This window comes from Rhineura floridana, chromosome 12 (assembly GCF_030035675.1).
Source record: "Rhineura floridana isolate rRhiFlo1 chromosome 12, rRhiFlo1.hap2, whole genome shotgun sequence".
NCBI lineage: Eukaryota > Metazoa > Chordata > Lepidosauria > Squamata > Rhineuridae > Rhineura > Rhineura floridana.
In genome coordinates, this window is record NC_084491.1 from 7,670,426 (window position 1) to 7,689,054 (window position 18,629).

Sequence of the window (18,629 nt, forward strand, 5' to 3'; positions counted from 1 at the left end):
TTAAGTTTCATGCATGAAAATAGGGGCATGCCAGCAATATCCCTATTCTCACAGGAAAGGTCACTGCTTGAGCCCCCACCACCCCCGGTCCCCTCAATTATACACTGCTGGAGGCTCTACTCTGCCTACTTGATGGTTTCTTGCCAGCCTTTCCCCAGCCTGATGCCCTCCAGCTCTTTTGGACTACAGCTCCCATCAGCCACAGCCAGTACTGCAGCTGTAGTCCAAAACAGCTGGAGGGCATCTGGTTGGGAAAAGACTGCCTTATGCAGTCACTCTGCACTAGCCTGTCTTCCCTTGATTTAAAAGCCAAAAACTGGTAGTTCATTTGGTCAAAGATATAGTACACAGAATAGTAGAATTGGAAGGGGCCTATAAGGCCATCAAGTCCAACCCACTGCTCAGTGCAGGAATCCAAATCAAAGCATTCCCGACAGATGGCTGTCCATAGTGATAATTACCCTACAGTACGTTATCAACAGTTTAAAATACACTTCTGTGCATGAAATGGCAGCCTGTACACTCCAAGGTGCATAAGAACTGTTATGCTAGCTACACAGCTGTGCAGTTGTTCAGAGTTTTGTTGTGTGTGGTGGGGAGGTGTTAGACAAACTCCCCATCCAGATTCCAGATTGGGACTGTTGCCTGGCTGGGGGCAGAGGCTGAAGGGACTTTAACACTTTACACCTACTATGGTCTCCCACAACTGCAATTTGCTTTGGCAGGAAAATTCCCATTTGCTTCAAGGGGCGTTCCCCTCCGCCCATTAATTGCAGGCATGGGGGGTGATCTGGTTCAGGAGCCTAGCGGGGGGGGGAGGTTTATACCCCCATGCTTTGGTCCTAATTCCCACCCACACCCCCAATACCAGCAATTTGTGTAAAAAAACCTAGACGTAAAAGCACAGCTCTATAGCTAAAGTACTATGTCATTTGCCCCAGTGCTCATAAGCATGTGTTACAACGTGCACAATGCATTTTCTCCCCAACTCGATACATTCTCTACCAAACTCAAAGATTTTTCTAGAGACCCTAAGGAGGAAGTTGAACCTTGAAGAACAATTCTATCATCTCACACTAATCAAATGTTAAAAGGCACCTGCAAAATACAAATATTATTTATTTATAAAAATATCTGTGTACCGCTATTCATTAAAAAAGCAGTTTACATCATATCTATATATACAATAAAACCTTGTAAAAAATTAAAATCAGATTTCATTGATTACAGAAAGATATCTTTTCAATTGCCTGCATAAGCCTGGTGGAATAGCAAACGTTTTCAGCAGGCATTTAAAAGTCAGAATGCAAGGTACCTGCTGAATCTCTATTGGCAGAGCATTCCACAAGACTGGGCTGATGACTCTAAAAGGTCAATTTCTTGTTGCTGTTAAATGAGCCTTGCAAACTCAGAGGACACCTAACGCCACTCCTGCAGATGATCTCAGTGATCAAGCTTAGATATAAGGGTTAAGGCAGTCCCTAAGGTACCCTGGGCCTCAGTTGTTCAGGGTTTTGTAAATTAATGAGGACCTAGAACCTGGCTCAGTATATAGCAACGAAATTGTGGCAGTTATTTACCATGGAACGGGTAGAAAACAGGGACCATCTCTAGTTACTAGTAACAGAGCACTTCCAAACTATGGCTATTCCTCAGGTGGGATTCAATCACCTACCAGCAAATTCAGGTTGCAACCATAGTTGATTCGGAGGCCATGAGCAACAAACCCACTTCCCACAAATAGCGGACTTTTTGTGATAAAAAAAGAGATGGGAAAATGCTGTGGAAAGTGGGGGATAACACTTGTTTTGACGCAATGTCATCTAACCTCCTCGTAAACAAATTAGAATGAATTCTCATTAAATAACCAACATCATAAAAGTTCCCTGCAAACAAATCAGGATGAATGCTCAATAAGTAGGTCTGGAAGCACCCACAGTTGGCACATAAGGCCTGTTCTTCTTCTGCAATGGGTTTGCACATTCCAGAGGTGGAGAAGCACATCCAAGAAGACTCCAGGAATGGCCTGTGCATGCAGGTGTCCTGGAATTACTCTAAGGCAGCCTTTCCCAACCAGTGTGTCTCCAGATGTTGTTGGACCACAACTCCCATCAGCCTCAGCCAGCATTGCCAATTGTCAGGAAGATGGGAGTTGTGGTCCAACAACATCTGGAGGCACACTGATTGGGAAAGGCTGCTCTAAGGTAACACCATCCTTAGACAGGATGGTACCCTCCTACAGTGACCATTCTAAAAATCCTGTGAACAGTGTACATCTCCAGTCCCATTCTGGGTGAACTTCCCCAACCTGTGGGGCAGCCCCACATTAAGCCCAGTGAAGTAAGAGCCTAAGACTGGCATATCTGCAACAATATTTGTCCCAAATTTGCACCCCCTAAATCCTGTCTCAAATTTGCTGAGGCCTTCATGTCCAAATGGAAGCCTACACTGCTATCCACATGGGTGGCTCTGAGCTGAAGCTGGCTGTCTCTAATAACTTCCCCAGCTGTGCTGAGCCATTACTTTCCAGATGTTTATTGCTGGTGCTCTTCACTCTATGCAAGAGTGATAGAGCCACGGTGAAGCTCATGAAAGCCAGAAAAGTCGTCTGGTAAACAGGCCCACTCCCCCGTAGCTTTAGTTACAATGAAAAAAAGCTGCTTCCCTGAAACCAGAGAACGGAAGCAGGAAGGGAAGAGAGTGACGTCTCCCTCTGATACACCCATTATCTCCGGTGCCTCTTGGCTACGTTCACATCTGCTGGGAGACTCCAAGCACTTGATTCCTGTCCACATGCCCTTCAGCGGGTTGGGCAACCTCCCCTTAGGAGGTTGGATACACGGCTGATGCTCGCTGTAACTGTGACAGCTCCTTCCGTCTCAAAACTGGTGCAGGAAAGCTGTTGGACACAGCACTGTGCTTTTCAGTGGGGCTTGCCAGGGGCCCCAGGGGAGTGTCTCAGTGGATTGTGGCCTCTAGTTCTCCTACTCTAATGCTGCATCTGAGGCTTTTCCATTTGCCATCTCTGCTTTGGACATGGCACTGAAGCAGAGGAAATGCCAGTTTCCATTTGGGGGAGGATTATGGGGCTCCTACATAATGTTTTGACTTCCATAAATATAATACTTTCCTGCTAGCACTAGCCCCATGTAGCCCTGGTGGCTGTAAAGTCTCCATTCCCATGCAATAGAAGGAGCCTTATTTACTAGAGGAGGAGAAGGCATGGCCTGGAGGGCAGGAGGCACTGCCTCCAAAGAGAGGAAAATCCCTGAGAAAGCAAATTGTGTCATGTGGAGGGGAGGGGAACGGGAACCACAGTCCCAGGGGCCAAATGCAGGCCTCTCTATCTGATCCTTGAGACCCTCCCCAGCACATCCTCCGTCCATTTTTTCCTGGGTTGAATGTGTCTTTGAACTCTTGATAATGCCTCTTGCCTCTTGCTTCCCTGATGGAGAATAGAGAGGTGTGTGTAGCCAACTGTACAAAGGTAAAATTTACTATTCACTGCTCCGCCCAGTTTTGCCTCTGGCATAGAAAAGTGAAGGCCTGGGGGGGGGGGGAGAACCAGAAGAGTAAAAAAAAGTTTTTTCCCAATCTCCCCCCAATTCTTCCATTCCCTCCCCCAATTTGGGGGGGGGATAAGAGTACCCCGCAAAATCAATCTTTCCTCTGGCTTTCACATCTCTATTCTGGCCTCAGTACTGGCATGTGGCCCCCAGGGGGTTGCCAGAAGGGAATGTGGCCCTTGAGCTGAAAAGGGTTCCTCACTCCATTGCAGTGATGTCCTACAGTAGATTTGGAGGTGGCATAAGAACATCAGGAGAGCCTGCTGGATCAGGCCAGTGGCTCATCTGCTCTAACATCCTGTTCTCACAGTGGCCAGCCAGGTGCCCCAGAGAGATGACCCACAAGCAAGACATGAGAGCAAGGGCACTCTCCCCTCCTGCGGTTTCCAGCATCTGGTATTCAGAAGTGTACTGCCTCTGACCGTGGAGGAAGAACACAGCCTTATCCTCTGTGAATTTGTTTAATCCCCCTTTTTAAAGCCATCCTCGTTGGAGGACATCACTGCCTCTTGCAGTGAGGCATCGATGAGACATTTGGATGCACCTTTATCTTGTTCAGAAATTTCCTGTCTCTTCCCACCTGGGCAATGCATGCATCACCCAGGCAGAGGAGATGGGGAAACTTTCATTCTGAGATGTGGAGAAATGCTGCTTGTGTTTCCTGTTCTCAGCAGTTTCACAAAAATCTGCAAGCCACTGAAACGGCACTTCAAAGGCTGTGTAGAAGCTGTGGGCAACAGCTAGCATAATTTTGCTCTCACTTATTTTAACTCTCTCCTTATAAATGGTCTGTAAAAGGACCAGGTCTGCTAGTGCAGCAAAAGTTCAGCAGTAGCCACAGTGCCTCTTTCCTGACTCCATCCTAAGACCCCACTCTCGCCACCTGGGTATCATCTGGCCAGCACATGCTAAAGTAGAACGTGGCTTCGGCTTTTCGTTGTCTCAATCCTCTCTCTTATCCCTGCCCTTCCCTTCTTCCCCCACTCCACCCCCAACAATGCTCAGCTTCTGACCTGGTCCAGTCCTTTTTCAAACCCATTAATGTTCCTTGCTCCACTGCCTCCCTCCAGCTGATTCAGGCCAGATGTTCCCTTGCCTCTGCTAAGCAGTGTGTGGCCTCTCCGTTCCCTTCCCCCCCCAGCCCCGTTGGATGATGTGACTCGCCTACTCTCCTGGCTCATGCATATCAGAAAGTGTGAGCTCCACTGACAGTATCATCGGGAAAAGGAGTGTGCTCCGCTCTCACGCAATGCCAGCGCTACACAGAAACTTTGGAGTCTTGCGTCCAAACTCTGTGACTGCTGAAGATCTGTCATGGGTGGCCTGAAGCAAGGCTCTTTCAGCAGCTCTGTCTCCCCTTCCATCAATTCTGCATTAGCGGAGAGCTGGGAGACAGAGTGGCCCAGGGCAATGGAGAGTAGTGAGTTAGAGGGCAAGGAAAACTGAGAGAGGTCACATCCACGTCATAAATTTTAAGCGCATGGCCTCCCCCAAAGAATCTTGGGATCTGTAGTTTGTTAAGGGTTCCCAGAATTCTTTGGGGGAAGCCATGTGCTTTAATGTATGGTGTGGTGTAGATGGGACCAGATAATAGGAAGAGAGGGCGAGGGTGCATTGCGAGGAATTGTGGAAGTAAGGAAGGCAGAAATTCACCTGTTATAGGGACATAGTGTCATGGGCCCTGTGGAGAGATCCTGGTGGAGTGATCAGGAGGAGGACTGGGATCCTAGGGAGGGACCCAGTGGGCTGCAATGAGAGGGGGCTGAAACAGGTGACAGCTTTATCAGTTTAGACAGCGACAGGTCCGCCTCCTTAGTTCCAGTTACAACTGAAGAAGCACTGCGTGACAATGAGTCCACCTCTCAGCCCTGCTTTGTTGCTGAAGCTGTCACTTGTGCCTCCTCCAGAGGAGGAAGAATCAGAGGCTCAACCAGAGACAGCGTCAGAGGAGGATCTGGCTAAAGTGCCTCCACCCCCGTTGCCAAAGTCATGCTGGAAGATATGGAGGCACAACAGATAGTACCCATTTTTCAACCTGTTTGTAGGAGTGTCCGTTTGCTAACTCAGTCCCATTCAAGCAAATAGAAAGCCTGTGCTGGGCCTACTTAAGGGGTCTCAAGGGGCCGGTCCAATTGCTGCGACGTCTTAGCTTGAATAAGTACTGTGTGCTGCAGTAGATATACAGGGCTCAGCAGTCTCTGTGTGAAGCTTGCTGAAGTAGTGTCAGAGCTCTGCTGTCCCATAGCTCAGCCTGGCCTGAGATCAGCTCCTGCCTCGCAACAGTAGCTGTAAAGCCTGCAATGGCAAGACTGTGCATTATCTCCTGTGTGAATACCACCACCAGTACCACCAGCAGCTACTCATAACATAAATGATGTCAGGGAGGCTCAAACGGACTTTAGGTATCTCATGTGAAAATGCTCAAATAGTGTGAGATGGGATATTCTCTGTTTCGAAACCCGGGTTGGAGTTAGAGTCCTTGGGCACAGCTAACTTTCCTAGAAGCACTTGAGCTTCTGCTTGTTTTATGCATAATCTACCAGCAGTGCACGCACCACTTTAAAGAGTTACACAGGCATGGCAGATAGGTCCCTGCCTCCATGAAGCTTACATTCTAACATGGAGAACAGAGACAATGCTGGGGTGGGGGAAGGAGAGAGGGGGGGGCAAAAGTGAAGAACGTCAGATCACATCCAAGCCATCCATTTAAAGCACTGTTACATCACTTTGAACAGTCATGGCTGTTGGAATGTATGAGGTTCAACTCCAACTTGGTGGGTTGAGGCTGCATGGGGTTAATAAGGGTAGCTAGAGAGCTAGACCTCTTGCTGGTTGAGGCTATACCTATCCCTTTGATCCTGCCAGCTCTTCCCTTCCTGCTAGGCTGATAAGCAAAGGAATGTTGATCTCAGTTCCTTCCCGCCTTTCTCAGTGTTCTCTTTCTCTCGAGAGGGGAGCAGATATCTTTCCTTTGTCTTTCCCTCTCAACCAGGATGAGGGCGAGTACTGGGACCAGTGCTCGCTGCTCCAGCATAGCTAGGTAGCTAGTTATAGAACTCTTTCCTATCAAGCATGTACTTCCAGAATAAAGTAGTTGTTTCTTATTTTAAAGCTTAAAGTCTCTGACTGACTAATTTGCAGGTAAGGTAGAATCTTAGCAAAGATTCAAGCACACACACACTAAGCTCACTCAATACTCTCCGTTCCGCAGCGCTACGCAACTCTGCTACGCATCTCAATAGAGAAATTCCGACAATGGCTTCGGCCAAAGAATCATGGGAACTGTAGTTTGTTAAGGGTGCTGGGACCTGTAGCTCTGTGAGGGGTCTCTGAACAACTCTGCACCCTTAACAAATTACAGTTCACAGGATTCTTTGGGTGAAGCCATGACTGTTCAAAGTGATATAACAGTGCTTTAAATGGATGGCTTGGATGTGACCTGTGTAACAAGATATAGGCTGGTGAAGACAGATGTAACTTTCTTAGGGCGGGGGGGGGGTTCAAAAGAGCCCATACTGTAGACAGATCAATTGGTTAGTGCCTGTGGTGTCACAAATTCGTACCAATGCCTGTGTGGCAGTCTGGCAATTTCTTGCAGGTTTTTTTCATTTTTAATAAGGTGAAGGATGACTGCATGAACGTAGAAGTGCACAATAAGTAACAGCAAGTAGGCCACACAAGGGGCTAGCAGAGGGGCAAGAGTGATGGCAGATCCAGCACTCGACTCACTGGGCTGTACTTCTGACAGGCAAGTGACAAAGTCAGGCTCACACCACAAGCAGAGAGCCTGCCGTGACCACGGTTACCCAGAGTGTCTCACAGGTGAGGCCCCAATGTCTGCTGCACATCCCACAGCGCGACACCCAAGCAGGAGCAAAGAGCAATGTGCTCTGCTTCGCACACACCCGGATGCTCTTTAAGCTGCTGCACAGAAGCCCCAGCTGTGCTCCTTGCCCCACTTAGCCACCTCATTTAAAACCCTAAACCAACCCTCCCCCCAGTGGACGGCTGCTCCCAGAGGCTGCCTGCTGCACACAGAGACTCCCCCCCTCCTTTTTACAGAAGGCTTTGTAGTGGGCACGTCCAGGCAGACAGCAGATCCCACCATCGGGGCCCTCAAAGGGGAAAGGGAGTTAGAGGCATTGCCAGTGATTTAGGGGAAAGCATTGGCTCTTCCCAAGAGAGGGGGTGAGCATGACAGGTGGCATCAAAGAAAACGGGAACAAAGAGGGAAATGCTGTCAAGTTCTGCCAGGGCACAGGCCTGTCGCATCAGGCTGAGTTCACTGCCTCTCTCCAACTCACTCCTTGCTAGCTTGGGGACAGAAAGTTGTTGTACTGGAGAGAGAGAAGCTCAACGAAGAGAGGTAATATGCCAGCCTTCCTCAACCTGGTGCCCTCCAGCTACTTTGGACTCTCAATTCTCATCAGCTCCAGCACAACACAGCCATGTCACCCACGTAATATATGCCTTCTGCTGGCGAAAGCGCGTGTGCCTGCACTGCAGATTTAAACCAGTTTTAAGTGAATGGGTTCCTCCCAGCAAGGAACGCTACGCGTATGAGTGAAATTTATAAGAGAGAACGTTCAGCATCTTTACTAGGAGCTACAGTCCCAGGTCTGCTGGGGGATGGGGGGAGGAGATAGATACATAATCCAAAAAGTGGCTTATATTTGCAGTGCTGGCATGTTGAGGAGTAGCTAGTTTTGTTTTTCTACCACATGGCTCCCCCTCATTCTCCCCAAAGAATCCTGGGAGTTGCAGTCTGGTAAGGGTGCAGAGAATTCTGCTAGAGATCTGTAGCTCCCAAGGCTCTCTTCAAAGAACCAAAGAATGACAGTTCTTAGGATTTCCAGCAGGGAGGGAATCACTGTTAAACAATGTTAAGTATGGATAGCCTCAAGGGGCCTTCATGTTAAGTACTAGCAATGTCAAGCTTGCTGTGTGAGTTTCAGCACTAAAGGACCATCCAGTTGGCAGTGTCACCTGATCTTCACTTGGCATCTGTGAACTTTAATTTTAAAATTTTAATTTAATTCCTGTGGCTCTGTTCCCACTCCACACCCTCCTGGGCTCTGCATCCTCAGGTAAAGTGGAATTATTATTATTTTGATTATTATCAAGTAGCCAAGATCATGGCTTCCCCCTTCTTCCTATACACTCCTCTGCCATTTCTGGAACCTTTACTTTTATGTTCCTTATTTATATGCTGGCTGTGTACACCCCCACAGCACAAAGTCGATGCTATATAGCATTCATTCAGCTCTGTTTAAACACAAAAGGGGGGGGTGAAAAGCAGATTATTCTGCACAGCACATAATCTTCCCTCCACCATCATTATGAGGCCTACTGGGGTGCTAGAACTAGGGCTTGCGGTAACTCAAGAAAAGAATGTGGCACATACCGACAGTTTCTACTCCTAAAGCAAAACAACAAATCCACTGCAAACGTTCAGCAAGTCTCTCAGTATCTTGGTGGACAGGGGAAAGGTGGTTTAATTTGTGCAAACTGCTGTGCAACTCAGGCCAGAGTGGAAACCCACCCCCCTTCCGCCTCCAGGCCACGTTCTGTTAAGGCAGGAGGCTCCCAAACTGGTGATCCATGGAGTGTCTGTAAAAATACAATTTTTTAAAAAACCATACAGCATGTACCATAGTGCATCACAATTGCTACAACAGGCAGAAAAAGAAATCAGCAGTTTTCAAGTGGTCCACAGGGAAAAAATTGGGAACCACTGTATTGGAGGCCACATGCCAGTGGTGGACAGGGCTGTGCCCAAATGTGGGCAGAGTTCTCTCCCTCTGTCATAGAGAGGGAGACAGAGACAGAGAGAATTTGTACAGAGATAAAAACTCCCATTCTCTCCACTGGGGTATTCCTGCCTCCACCACCCAACGCAAACAAATTTCAGGCACAGCATCCCCGATCACAGTAGGGAGGGCAAAGAGTTAAAGCCCCTCTAACAAGTGATGTCTGGTGCCCCTGGGAACTGGTGGGGCGGAAGGCAGGGAGCCCAACTGGAGGTGGGGCCAGAGCCAATGAGAGGCACAGCCAGTTAATTCTAGTTTTGTCCCTGTCCTGCTCCTTCTTGCTGGGTCCTACAGGTGCAACAACGAGACTAAAGAGGAGGAAGCTAACAGCCAAGGCCACCCCCTGCACTGGCAGTAAGTAAGAAGGCAGGCAGGTGAGGGCTGACTAAGGACAGCGAGAGGCTGATGGGGCAGCACCCCACTTGCACTAATGGACTAGCTTCTACTGCCCCCAATCCTGATGCCAGAATCCTGATTTCCTTGCTCAGTGGGAAGGAAGAGAAGTCCCTCCCTCGGCAACCAGCACAGAAGCCAAGGAGGAAGGGGGGGCTAAGGAGGTGACACTCTGGAGGCTGGAAGGGAATCCTCCACAGGCTGCCTTTGGTCCTGCGGGCTGGACGTTCCCCATCTGTGACCTAAGGCAATTGTCCACCCAATGCACGAAGAACAAAAGCTTCCAGGACAAGGACCTCTGGCTCAGTGAGCAATAGGGATGGGGAAGAATATCTGTTAAATCGGACTTAGTACCAGATTTTGACTGAATCCAACAATCCGCTGACTTTTCAGACCGGCACGGATTTCTTGGCTGCAATCGGCATGGCTTTTTTCTTCCTGAATTCCACCCCCCCAATGAATTATCTGAATTCATATTCAGAGCTGAATTATCTTCGTAATTACAATCGCTATTATCCATTAACTTCCATGCATTACATAATCATTTATGTTTAAAATTACATAATTTTTTTTCGCCGCCAAAACAAAAAAGATCGAATCGGCAAGCGCAAAAGCAAGGGGGTAGGGGAAAAAAGGCAGATTGGGATTGAACAATGGACTATCGGGATACAAGTGGATAGGAACTAGGCAGTGAACCCCATCCCTAGTGAGCAATAGCATCTTTCCCTCCCTGCTCTGTGTCTCTTATTTTCCTCAGTGCTGACAACTGCAAGGAAGCAAAATCTCAGGTACTTAGATCCTCACTGGCTCTGTTGTTGCTTCCCCACCTGGAATCCTAATCTTTGCGGCACTGAATAATTGCCACACAGGAGAAGTTGAGGATGTAGCAAACAGAAGATTAAGATCCCCTCATCTCTGGTGCCAGCTTAGATGTTTCTTTCTGTCTGAAGTGCCCCCTCCCCCACAAAGCTTGGAGGGAAAGGGGGAAAGTGTGTATGGAGAGGGAGGGGCAGCAGCCAGAGCGCAGATGAGAAGCTCGCTAAAGTAAGCAAATTCCCTAGAAACAGTTGAGAGTGCAGGGAGAGAAACAGAGAACATCTAAAGCCATATCAGAAATCTTATTATTCTGTGGCTGCCCACACAGGCACCGAAAGTCTACCCACAATTCCCTGCAATGTTAGCCTTCTGGTGCACACGATCTCTTCCACAAGATGCTAATCTTCCCTACTTCCCCTTCGACATGGAGTTGCTACTGAACTTCATCAGAAGCAAATCTTTTAGAGATGAATTTAAAGGGTTCTGGCTCCTGCAAAACAACTGAGTAATTTGAGGGTAGCAGAGAGTTTTGCCAAGGCAGAGATACTTATTAGATGAGGGCAAGGCTGGCTATACCAGTAGGGTGGGTGAGGATGTGGCCTAAGAAGAGGGAGTGTGGGTAGGGAAAGAGGAGAAATTCAGTTCGATTCAGATTTTAATGAGAACCTACCTAATTCACACGTCCACAACACTTTGCAAACTAACACAAAGCTTTCCTTCAAAATTCACACTTCTCCAACCAAACAATATGCACAAAAATGCATACATTAGGGAAAAGTGTGCCTAAACATGAATATATTCATGAAAACAACATATAAAATGCATTATATTGCTTTCAAAAAATTGTTTAACAAGCAAAGTTATATACAAAAGTGTATATATTAGGAGAAATTTGCACTAAAATGCTGCTGAATTTTCAAGAGTTTGTGATTTTTATTTTTAAAAAACTGATGTGGGAATGCGGAGAACTGAACTTAAGGCTGCAAACATGAGAAACCAAGAGAGACTGAAATTGACAGCTTCATCCATTCTTAGGAGTGGCCTGGGGGGAGTCGTGAGGGGCCAGATGGAGGCCTGGAGGGCCACATTTGGCCTCCGGGCTTGAGGTTCCCCACCCCTGCATGAGGCAGAGTGAGGCAATTGGCTCAGGCAGCAAGTGCTCTGTGCGTGGGGGAGCAGCCCCCCTTCTAGCTATTCCTCCTGAGCCCCCTGGTTATTCCTTGGCTGGAAGACAGAGCTGGGTGTGCACCTGTTGCCCTAAGCTATGCTTGGGGAGGATGCTGGTCTGCAGCTGGTGCTGAGGTAAGATTAAACTGCCAGTTCTGGTCGACGTCTGTACATGGAATGGGAATGTGTGTGTGAGGACAGACAGAGACAGCGTCGGGCAGCAAAATGTCTTGAGCCGGTCCTGGGTTGGATGGGCAGCTTTGTATGCAGGAGGTTCCAGGTTCAATCCCCAGTATCTACAGCTAAGACTGGGAAAGACTCCCTGCCTGAAATTTTGGAGAGTTGCTGCCAGCAGAGCTTGGAAACGTTACTTTTTTTGAACTACAACTCCCATCAGCCCAATCCAGTGGCCATGCTGGCTGGGGCTGATGGGAGTTGTAGTTCAAAAAAAGTAACTTTCCCAAGCTCTGGCTGCCAGTCGGTGTAGACAGTACTGAGCTAGATGGGCCAATGGCCAATAAAAGTATGAGGTAGCCTCCTATGTTCCTAAAGTCATCTCTCACACAGGCATCCTCATCACCAGCTAGGAGCTGGAATTGATTGTGGTTACCTGCTGAACAGGCACTCGGTGGGAACTGCGAGTTCACTCCTGTGTAATTTGTGAAATGGCCCTTAGATCCAGCACAGGCCAGAATGGAATACAACAAAAGGCCCATGTTGCCTGCAGCAGTTGGGAGACTTCATCCCAGCTTTCTCCAACTTGGTGTCCCCCAGAAGTTTTGGACTAGAACTCCGATCAGTCTCAGCACCATACGACTAGGCTAACTGGGGCTGATGGGAGTTGTAGTCCAAAATATCTGGAAAGCACCAGGTTGAGGAAGGTGACACTACCCCTTTCTACACAAGGGCAGTTTTTTCTTCCACATTGCCCTTTCAATACAACCCCACACTGACCAGATGAAGTGACCTGATGAGTGCTGATTTCCCAAAGGGCTTGGAAGGCATCAGCTGAGACGTCCGGGTTCAAAGACATCAACTGCAAAAGAAGCATTGAGTGCAATCAGTGCAGGGAGAGTGGCTGGGGAACACCCCTTCCCTTTCTCCCCTGGGGTAAGATAGTGGCTCACAGCATGGACCGTCAGCCAGGAAATCACCAATTCAAATCCCACCCAAGCCATCAATTCAATAGGTAATAGTGGGCAAAGCCACCCTCTGTCAGCCTGAGCTCCACATCTGCAATAACATGGTAATGATACTGGCCAACCTTAGAAGGCTTGTTGGGATTACCGGAACAACATTAAGTGAAGTGTTCTAAAGTACTATGCCGGTGGTGACTAGTATTATCAGTTGATGGCTGAAACCTCAAGTGATGACTTACAAGTGTGGAGGAGCCACCTCCAACCATACACCAGTTTTTTTACTACCAGATATGTCACCTCAAAGGCAAGACTTCCTGTTAGAGCCTATTATTACTGTTGTAGTAGTTTAGATTTATTACTCGCTTGTTCTCCAAAGATCTCCAAGCGACTTACAATGTTGTTAAAAACCAAAATAAATATATCCCATAAAACAAAATAATAAAACCACCACCGCCCCCATAAAGCCATAGAAAGCTTTGACAGCACACTAATACAAACTACATGTTTTATAGTTTTAATGTTACGAATAGTTTAATTCTATTTAATTGTATATTTTTGTATGTTTTTTACCTATCTGTAGTTTTTATTTGTAAGCCGCCCTGAGTTCCAGTTTTGGAAAAAGGGCGAGGTAAAAATAAAGATTCAAAATAAAGATTCAATAAAGATTCATACATCATCTCAGTCTATCAAATGCCAGGGGAAAAAACAAGTCTTTATCTGGTGCTGAAAGGATGTCAGGGAAGGCGCCAGGCAGACCTCAGTGGGGAGTGCATTCCACAGATGGGAAGCAACAACTCAAAAGGCCCTTTCCCTTGTCACCACCCTCCGAGGTCCCTCACACATTTCAGCTGTAGGTCACCAAGCAGTGAGACACTCAGAGCCATGCAGAAAGAGGGGACAGAATTCTGGACTGTACAGCAAAGTTGGGGAATCATGCTTATAATGTTCCCACATATGAAGATCTCCTTGCATCTAGAAAATCTGCACTTCATGGGACAAAGTTTTAATGCAGCCCTCTCTCCAAATGTGCTAGTTTACTACAGAAGGAGATATTTCTTCACATAATGGAACTCTGGAATTTGCTGCCACAAGATGAAGTAATAGCCACCAGCTTGGATGGCTTCAGAAGAAGATTAGACCAATTCATGAAGGATGAGGCTATGTTCTATCTCCATTGTTAGAGACAGTATGCCTCTATATATCAGTTGCTGGAATCACAAGTCAGGAGAGTGCGTTTGCGCTAAAGTCCTGTTTGTGGCTTTGCCTTTGAGACATCTGGTTGGCCACTGTGAGAAGAGGATGCTGGACTACATGGGCCACTGGCCTGATCCAGCTACAGGGCTCTTCTTATGTACATGCAGGGAGTTTTTTAAATAAGGGAATATTCAAAGACGTGACCTTCCTATCTCCTGCCAGGACAGCTAGATGCAATGGCAAGACCCAGACGGGGGTCCTGCTTACTCTCCATCAGACAGGGTGGATTTGTGAAACTCCCGCCTATGCTTTCCCATCCAGAACTGCTTTTTAAAGCTGTTTTCTCCTGGTGGGTGTCACTTCCAGTCACATAGCCCTACTAGGAGAAAAAAATGGATTTTTAAAAGCAGGCACATGGGGATGAGAGTTGCAGTTCATGACTGCTTCATCAGGATTTGTAGTAGACACATGAATCTGCACATAGATATATGACTGTCATTTATTTTGGTCCCCATTGTCCGCCATGTTGGGTGATAGGGCCATAGCTCAGTGGTAGAGTACATGGGAAAAGAAAGTCCCAGGTTCAATCTCTGGTATCTCCAAGTAGGGCTGGGAATGTCCCCCGCCTGAAACCCTGAAGAGTCGTTGCCAGTTAGTGTTGATAATACTGGGCTATATTATGAACCAATGTTCTGAATTGGTATATGGCAGCTTCTTACAGTCTATATTCCTATGCAGAGAGCCAAAGTAGTGTAGAGGGCAGAGTGCTGGACCTGGAAGACCAGGGTTCAAACCTCCACTTAGCCATGAAGCTCACTGGATGACCTGGGCCAGTCAACTGCCTCTCAGCCTAACCTACCTCACAGGGTTGTTGTGGAAATTAAATGAGGAGGGAGAGAACCACATATGCCATCTTGAGCTCCTTGGACAAAAGGTAGAATATAAATGCAATAAATAAATAAAACAAATAAATATATCTAGGACTGTGTACACACCGTACATTTAAAGCACATTATTTCCTCCAAAGAATGCTAGGAACTCTAATTTACCCCTCACAGAGCTACAACTGCCAACATCCTTAACAAACTACAGTGCTCAGGAGCCTTTGGGGAAAATAATATGGTTTAAACATATGGTGTGTACACAGCCTAGCAGTACTGTACCCTTGCGCAGCTCCTGTTCATTTCAATGGTGCGTGACCTGAAGCGCCTCTTGATGGACTGTGTCCTACAGTGGGGTCAGAGACAGAGACCTGCCACCCTTGATGGCACCCAAGAAGACCCACTACCTCCTGACCTTTCAAAGTGGCAGAGCTGTCTGGAGACCCAGGCAGACAGACTTTAGCTGTCCTTATTTGCGCATCCAACTCTTCCTGTGGTTCCCAATGCAATTTTGCCTTGTTGATCCTTCTTTTAGCCATCTCATTGCTCCATGGGCAGCTGGTGGCTCCATGTCAGTGGGGCAGTGGAATCCGCTCTGGGTTTTCATCCAAACTTTCAAGGCGCTGTCCACTACCCCACTGATATGCAGCCACCAGATGGCTCTGCTCTGAATCTGCCCTCCCCCACTCCAGACCTGTCATTGTCAAAACAGCAGTTAAATTTGGACTGCCGCCCTTGAGGCTTCTTTCCATTCCCCTTCCTCTCTCTCTCTCTGTGCCTTCTTCCCCTCGCTCAGTTTCACACTGCTGCGGTGGAACACATCTGGCTGGGCTCATCTGACAGCACTTAACTGCATTTGTAGTGGGCCTGCTGTTTGACTGCCAGCACAGCTTTAACCCTGTAATTTGGTACCTGGGCGCCTCTTTCTGTGTGGCTGAAACAATTAGGTGGCTGCATTTTGTGCTAGGCAGAGCGGGAGCCAGAGCGATACAGCGGTTGGGGAAGGGGTGTGTGCTCATATATCCAATTATGGGGGAGGGCCTGGAGCCAGGGAAAAGGGAAATGCAGGGAGCTATCCTCAGATATACCATGCCCTGTAACACGATTTGTGAAAAAGCGCTGGAGTGCCTTGAAATGGTGTGTAAGTTCAGCTTCCCGCATGCAGTTGGGGCAACTCACAGCCAAGACGCAACAACCATCCAAATGGTAGCTGTCAAGGATTTGGGGGAAGGGGGGAGAAAAGGAGAAGGGTTTCTAATGCTCACTGATGTAGAGGAAAACCTGAAAATATTGGAAGGTTAACAGTGCAGGGCCAAACTACACCCAATGCTCAGTTGCCCCCGACAGTCTCTGTTTTGCCTACGGATCCCAGAAAAGCGAGTGGGTCAGGGACTCGTGCACTCCACTTATAACTCAGCCCATCCTCCCCACGTTGGCCTCATCGACACACATTGCTTACAAATCTCCGTTGCAAAGTTTGGGGGGTTCTGGTAATGAAATCTGAGTTCTTTGCGCAGAGAATTTTGGATTCCCTTGAATTTGGTGTATGTGCTGGTGACACAACACGGGAGATCAGAACACCACCTCGAAAGGAGCAGCAGAGGTCTATTCAATACTGGGTACTTCCACATGGCACTTGGGCTGTGAGCACATTAGTCGCCTACAGCAAAGTGTTTCCATTGGCCATACCTGGAACAGCAACGGGATGAGCTGATGATGAGCTGCGAAATCTGCTTGAAGCTGGATTTTTTTTTAAAAAAGCACTCAAGCTGATCGTACCAGGTTTTACAGTAAAAAGGGGCGGAGTTTTACTAGCATCCTGTGCCCCTGCTTTCAGAAAAGAGAGGTGGAGACACACTGGAAATGGCAGAACAGTAAGTGTGTCTCTATCCCTAATTATGGATTTGGTGCCAGTGTGGTGTAGTGGTTAGAGTGTTGGACTATGACGTGGGAGACCAGGGTTCGAATCCCCACACAGCCATGAAGCTCCCTGGGTGACCTTGGGCCAGTCACTGCCTCTCACCCTCAGAGGAAGGCAATGGTAAACCCCCTCTGAATACCACTTACCATGAAAACCCTATTCGTAGGGTCACCATAAGTCAGGATAATTTTCACTGCTTACACATAGAGGTTTTTTGCAGCAGCATCCATTTTGACATGTCCTCGTCAAAATGCCATATTTCTGTCCCATTTAATCTGGATTTACTGTGGCAGGGGTTGCATTTTGTTTTTACTTACTGTATTTCCCCTGGAAATGGTAAATTCGGTTGTTTAAAATTGTTTTTAATGCTGTATTTTAAATTTGTTTTAACTCACCCTCGGACCTCTGGGTGAAGGGCAGGTAGTAAAAAATCCAGATTAAATGGGGAAATAATATGGGATGGAATGAGGACAACCTCATGTTGAAGCTACCCAAACTTGCGTGCATGAGCAGCAAACACCCAGTCCTCAATAAATTGCCATGTGGAAGCCCCACAATCAGCAGATTGGTAACACTTTTCCTGGCCTGTTATCATTTCGGGCTGTAGTTAGGAGGGTTGCTTGTTTGTATGGGTAGAACTCCTTGCACATAAGAATGTGAGCAACATGTCAGGGACAAGGCTTTCACACAGCCTTCCTCCTGGCATGTTAGCTTTCTATGCGGTGGCAGGGTTGTTGCTTTTTCTGTTACCAAGCTAAAACATGACTCAGTTTATCACCTTCCAGGGGGACTGCACTTTCTGTTATTCTTTCTTCTGCAATCATGAGGGCTAGACACTTGTGGGTTTGTAAAAACAAACAGACCCAAATGCATCATCGTCATGGTGCACTTCTCAAGGGTGTCACTGAGAGAGAAAAGGCTGGGGCGTCTGAAGATGGATACATTTGCACAGAGGGAGAGTACAAAGTCAGGACTGCCTCTCCCCTTCCTCTGAACTAAGAACCCTGCAGAGTCCTATTAACAATTTCCTATTCAACAAGGTCTGTTTATCGTTCCTGCAAGAGGCTGGCATGTAGGTGCTTCCGCCACAGAAGGCATGAGATTTCCAGGCTGAAGTCCTTCTGCTGAGATGGGTGGCTTTGCTGTAACAACAGCCTGTGAGGAGGAGCGAGGCATGAGGCATTTTAATACCTGGTGCAGAAAACCCAAAATGGCACACTGCCCACTACCCACTAATTAACTCGGGCTCAGTCCAGTCGGAAGTTCTCCCGTCTGAGCCTCACTGAGACAAAAGAGAGCTGTGGAAGAAGTGTCCTTGCACAGCTCGTTCATTTCAAGGAGGCATATGCAGGATCATGTTCCATCGGACTGAGCCCCATGGTCCACATTTGCTTGCCTCCTGCATTGCTGCCTTTAACAGCACCCCAAATATGCCTCATTGTAGTGCTACCTTGGGGTCCCTCCAGACTGGTGCTTTTTTGTGGGTTTATATCATTGATGCAGATCCTCCATGGCGCAGAGTGGTAAGCGGCGGTAACGCAGCCGAAGCTCTGCTCACGACCGGAGTTCGATTCCAATGGAAGGAGGAAGTCGAATCTCCGGTAAAAGGGGTCGAGGTCCACTCAGCCTTCCATCCATCCATGGTCGGTAAAATGAGTACCCGGCATACGCTGGGGGATAAAGAAAGGCCGGGGAAGGAACTGGCAATCCCACCCCATATATACGGTCTGCCTTGTAAATGT

At 47.7% G+C, this 18,629-nt stretch overlaps 1 protein-coding gene across 5 annotated transcripts in view; it reads right to left on the reverse strand.

Annotated features, from left to right (window-relative positions):
• Positions 1–18,629, reverse strand: part of FAM178B (family with sequence similarity 178 member B) — a 255,029-nt gene that overhangs the window by 180,185 nt on the left and 56,215 nt on the right. For all 5 annotated transcript variants that reach the window (XM_061593084.1, XM_061593082.1, XM_061593085.1 and 2 more), the window contains exon 8: positions 12,707–12,788. In XM_061593084.1, the coding sequence (XP_061449068.1) occupies positions 12,707–12,788 (82 nt within the window). The remainder of the gene's footprint in view (positions 1–12,706; positions 12,789–18,629) is intronic.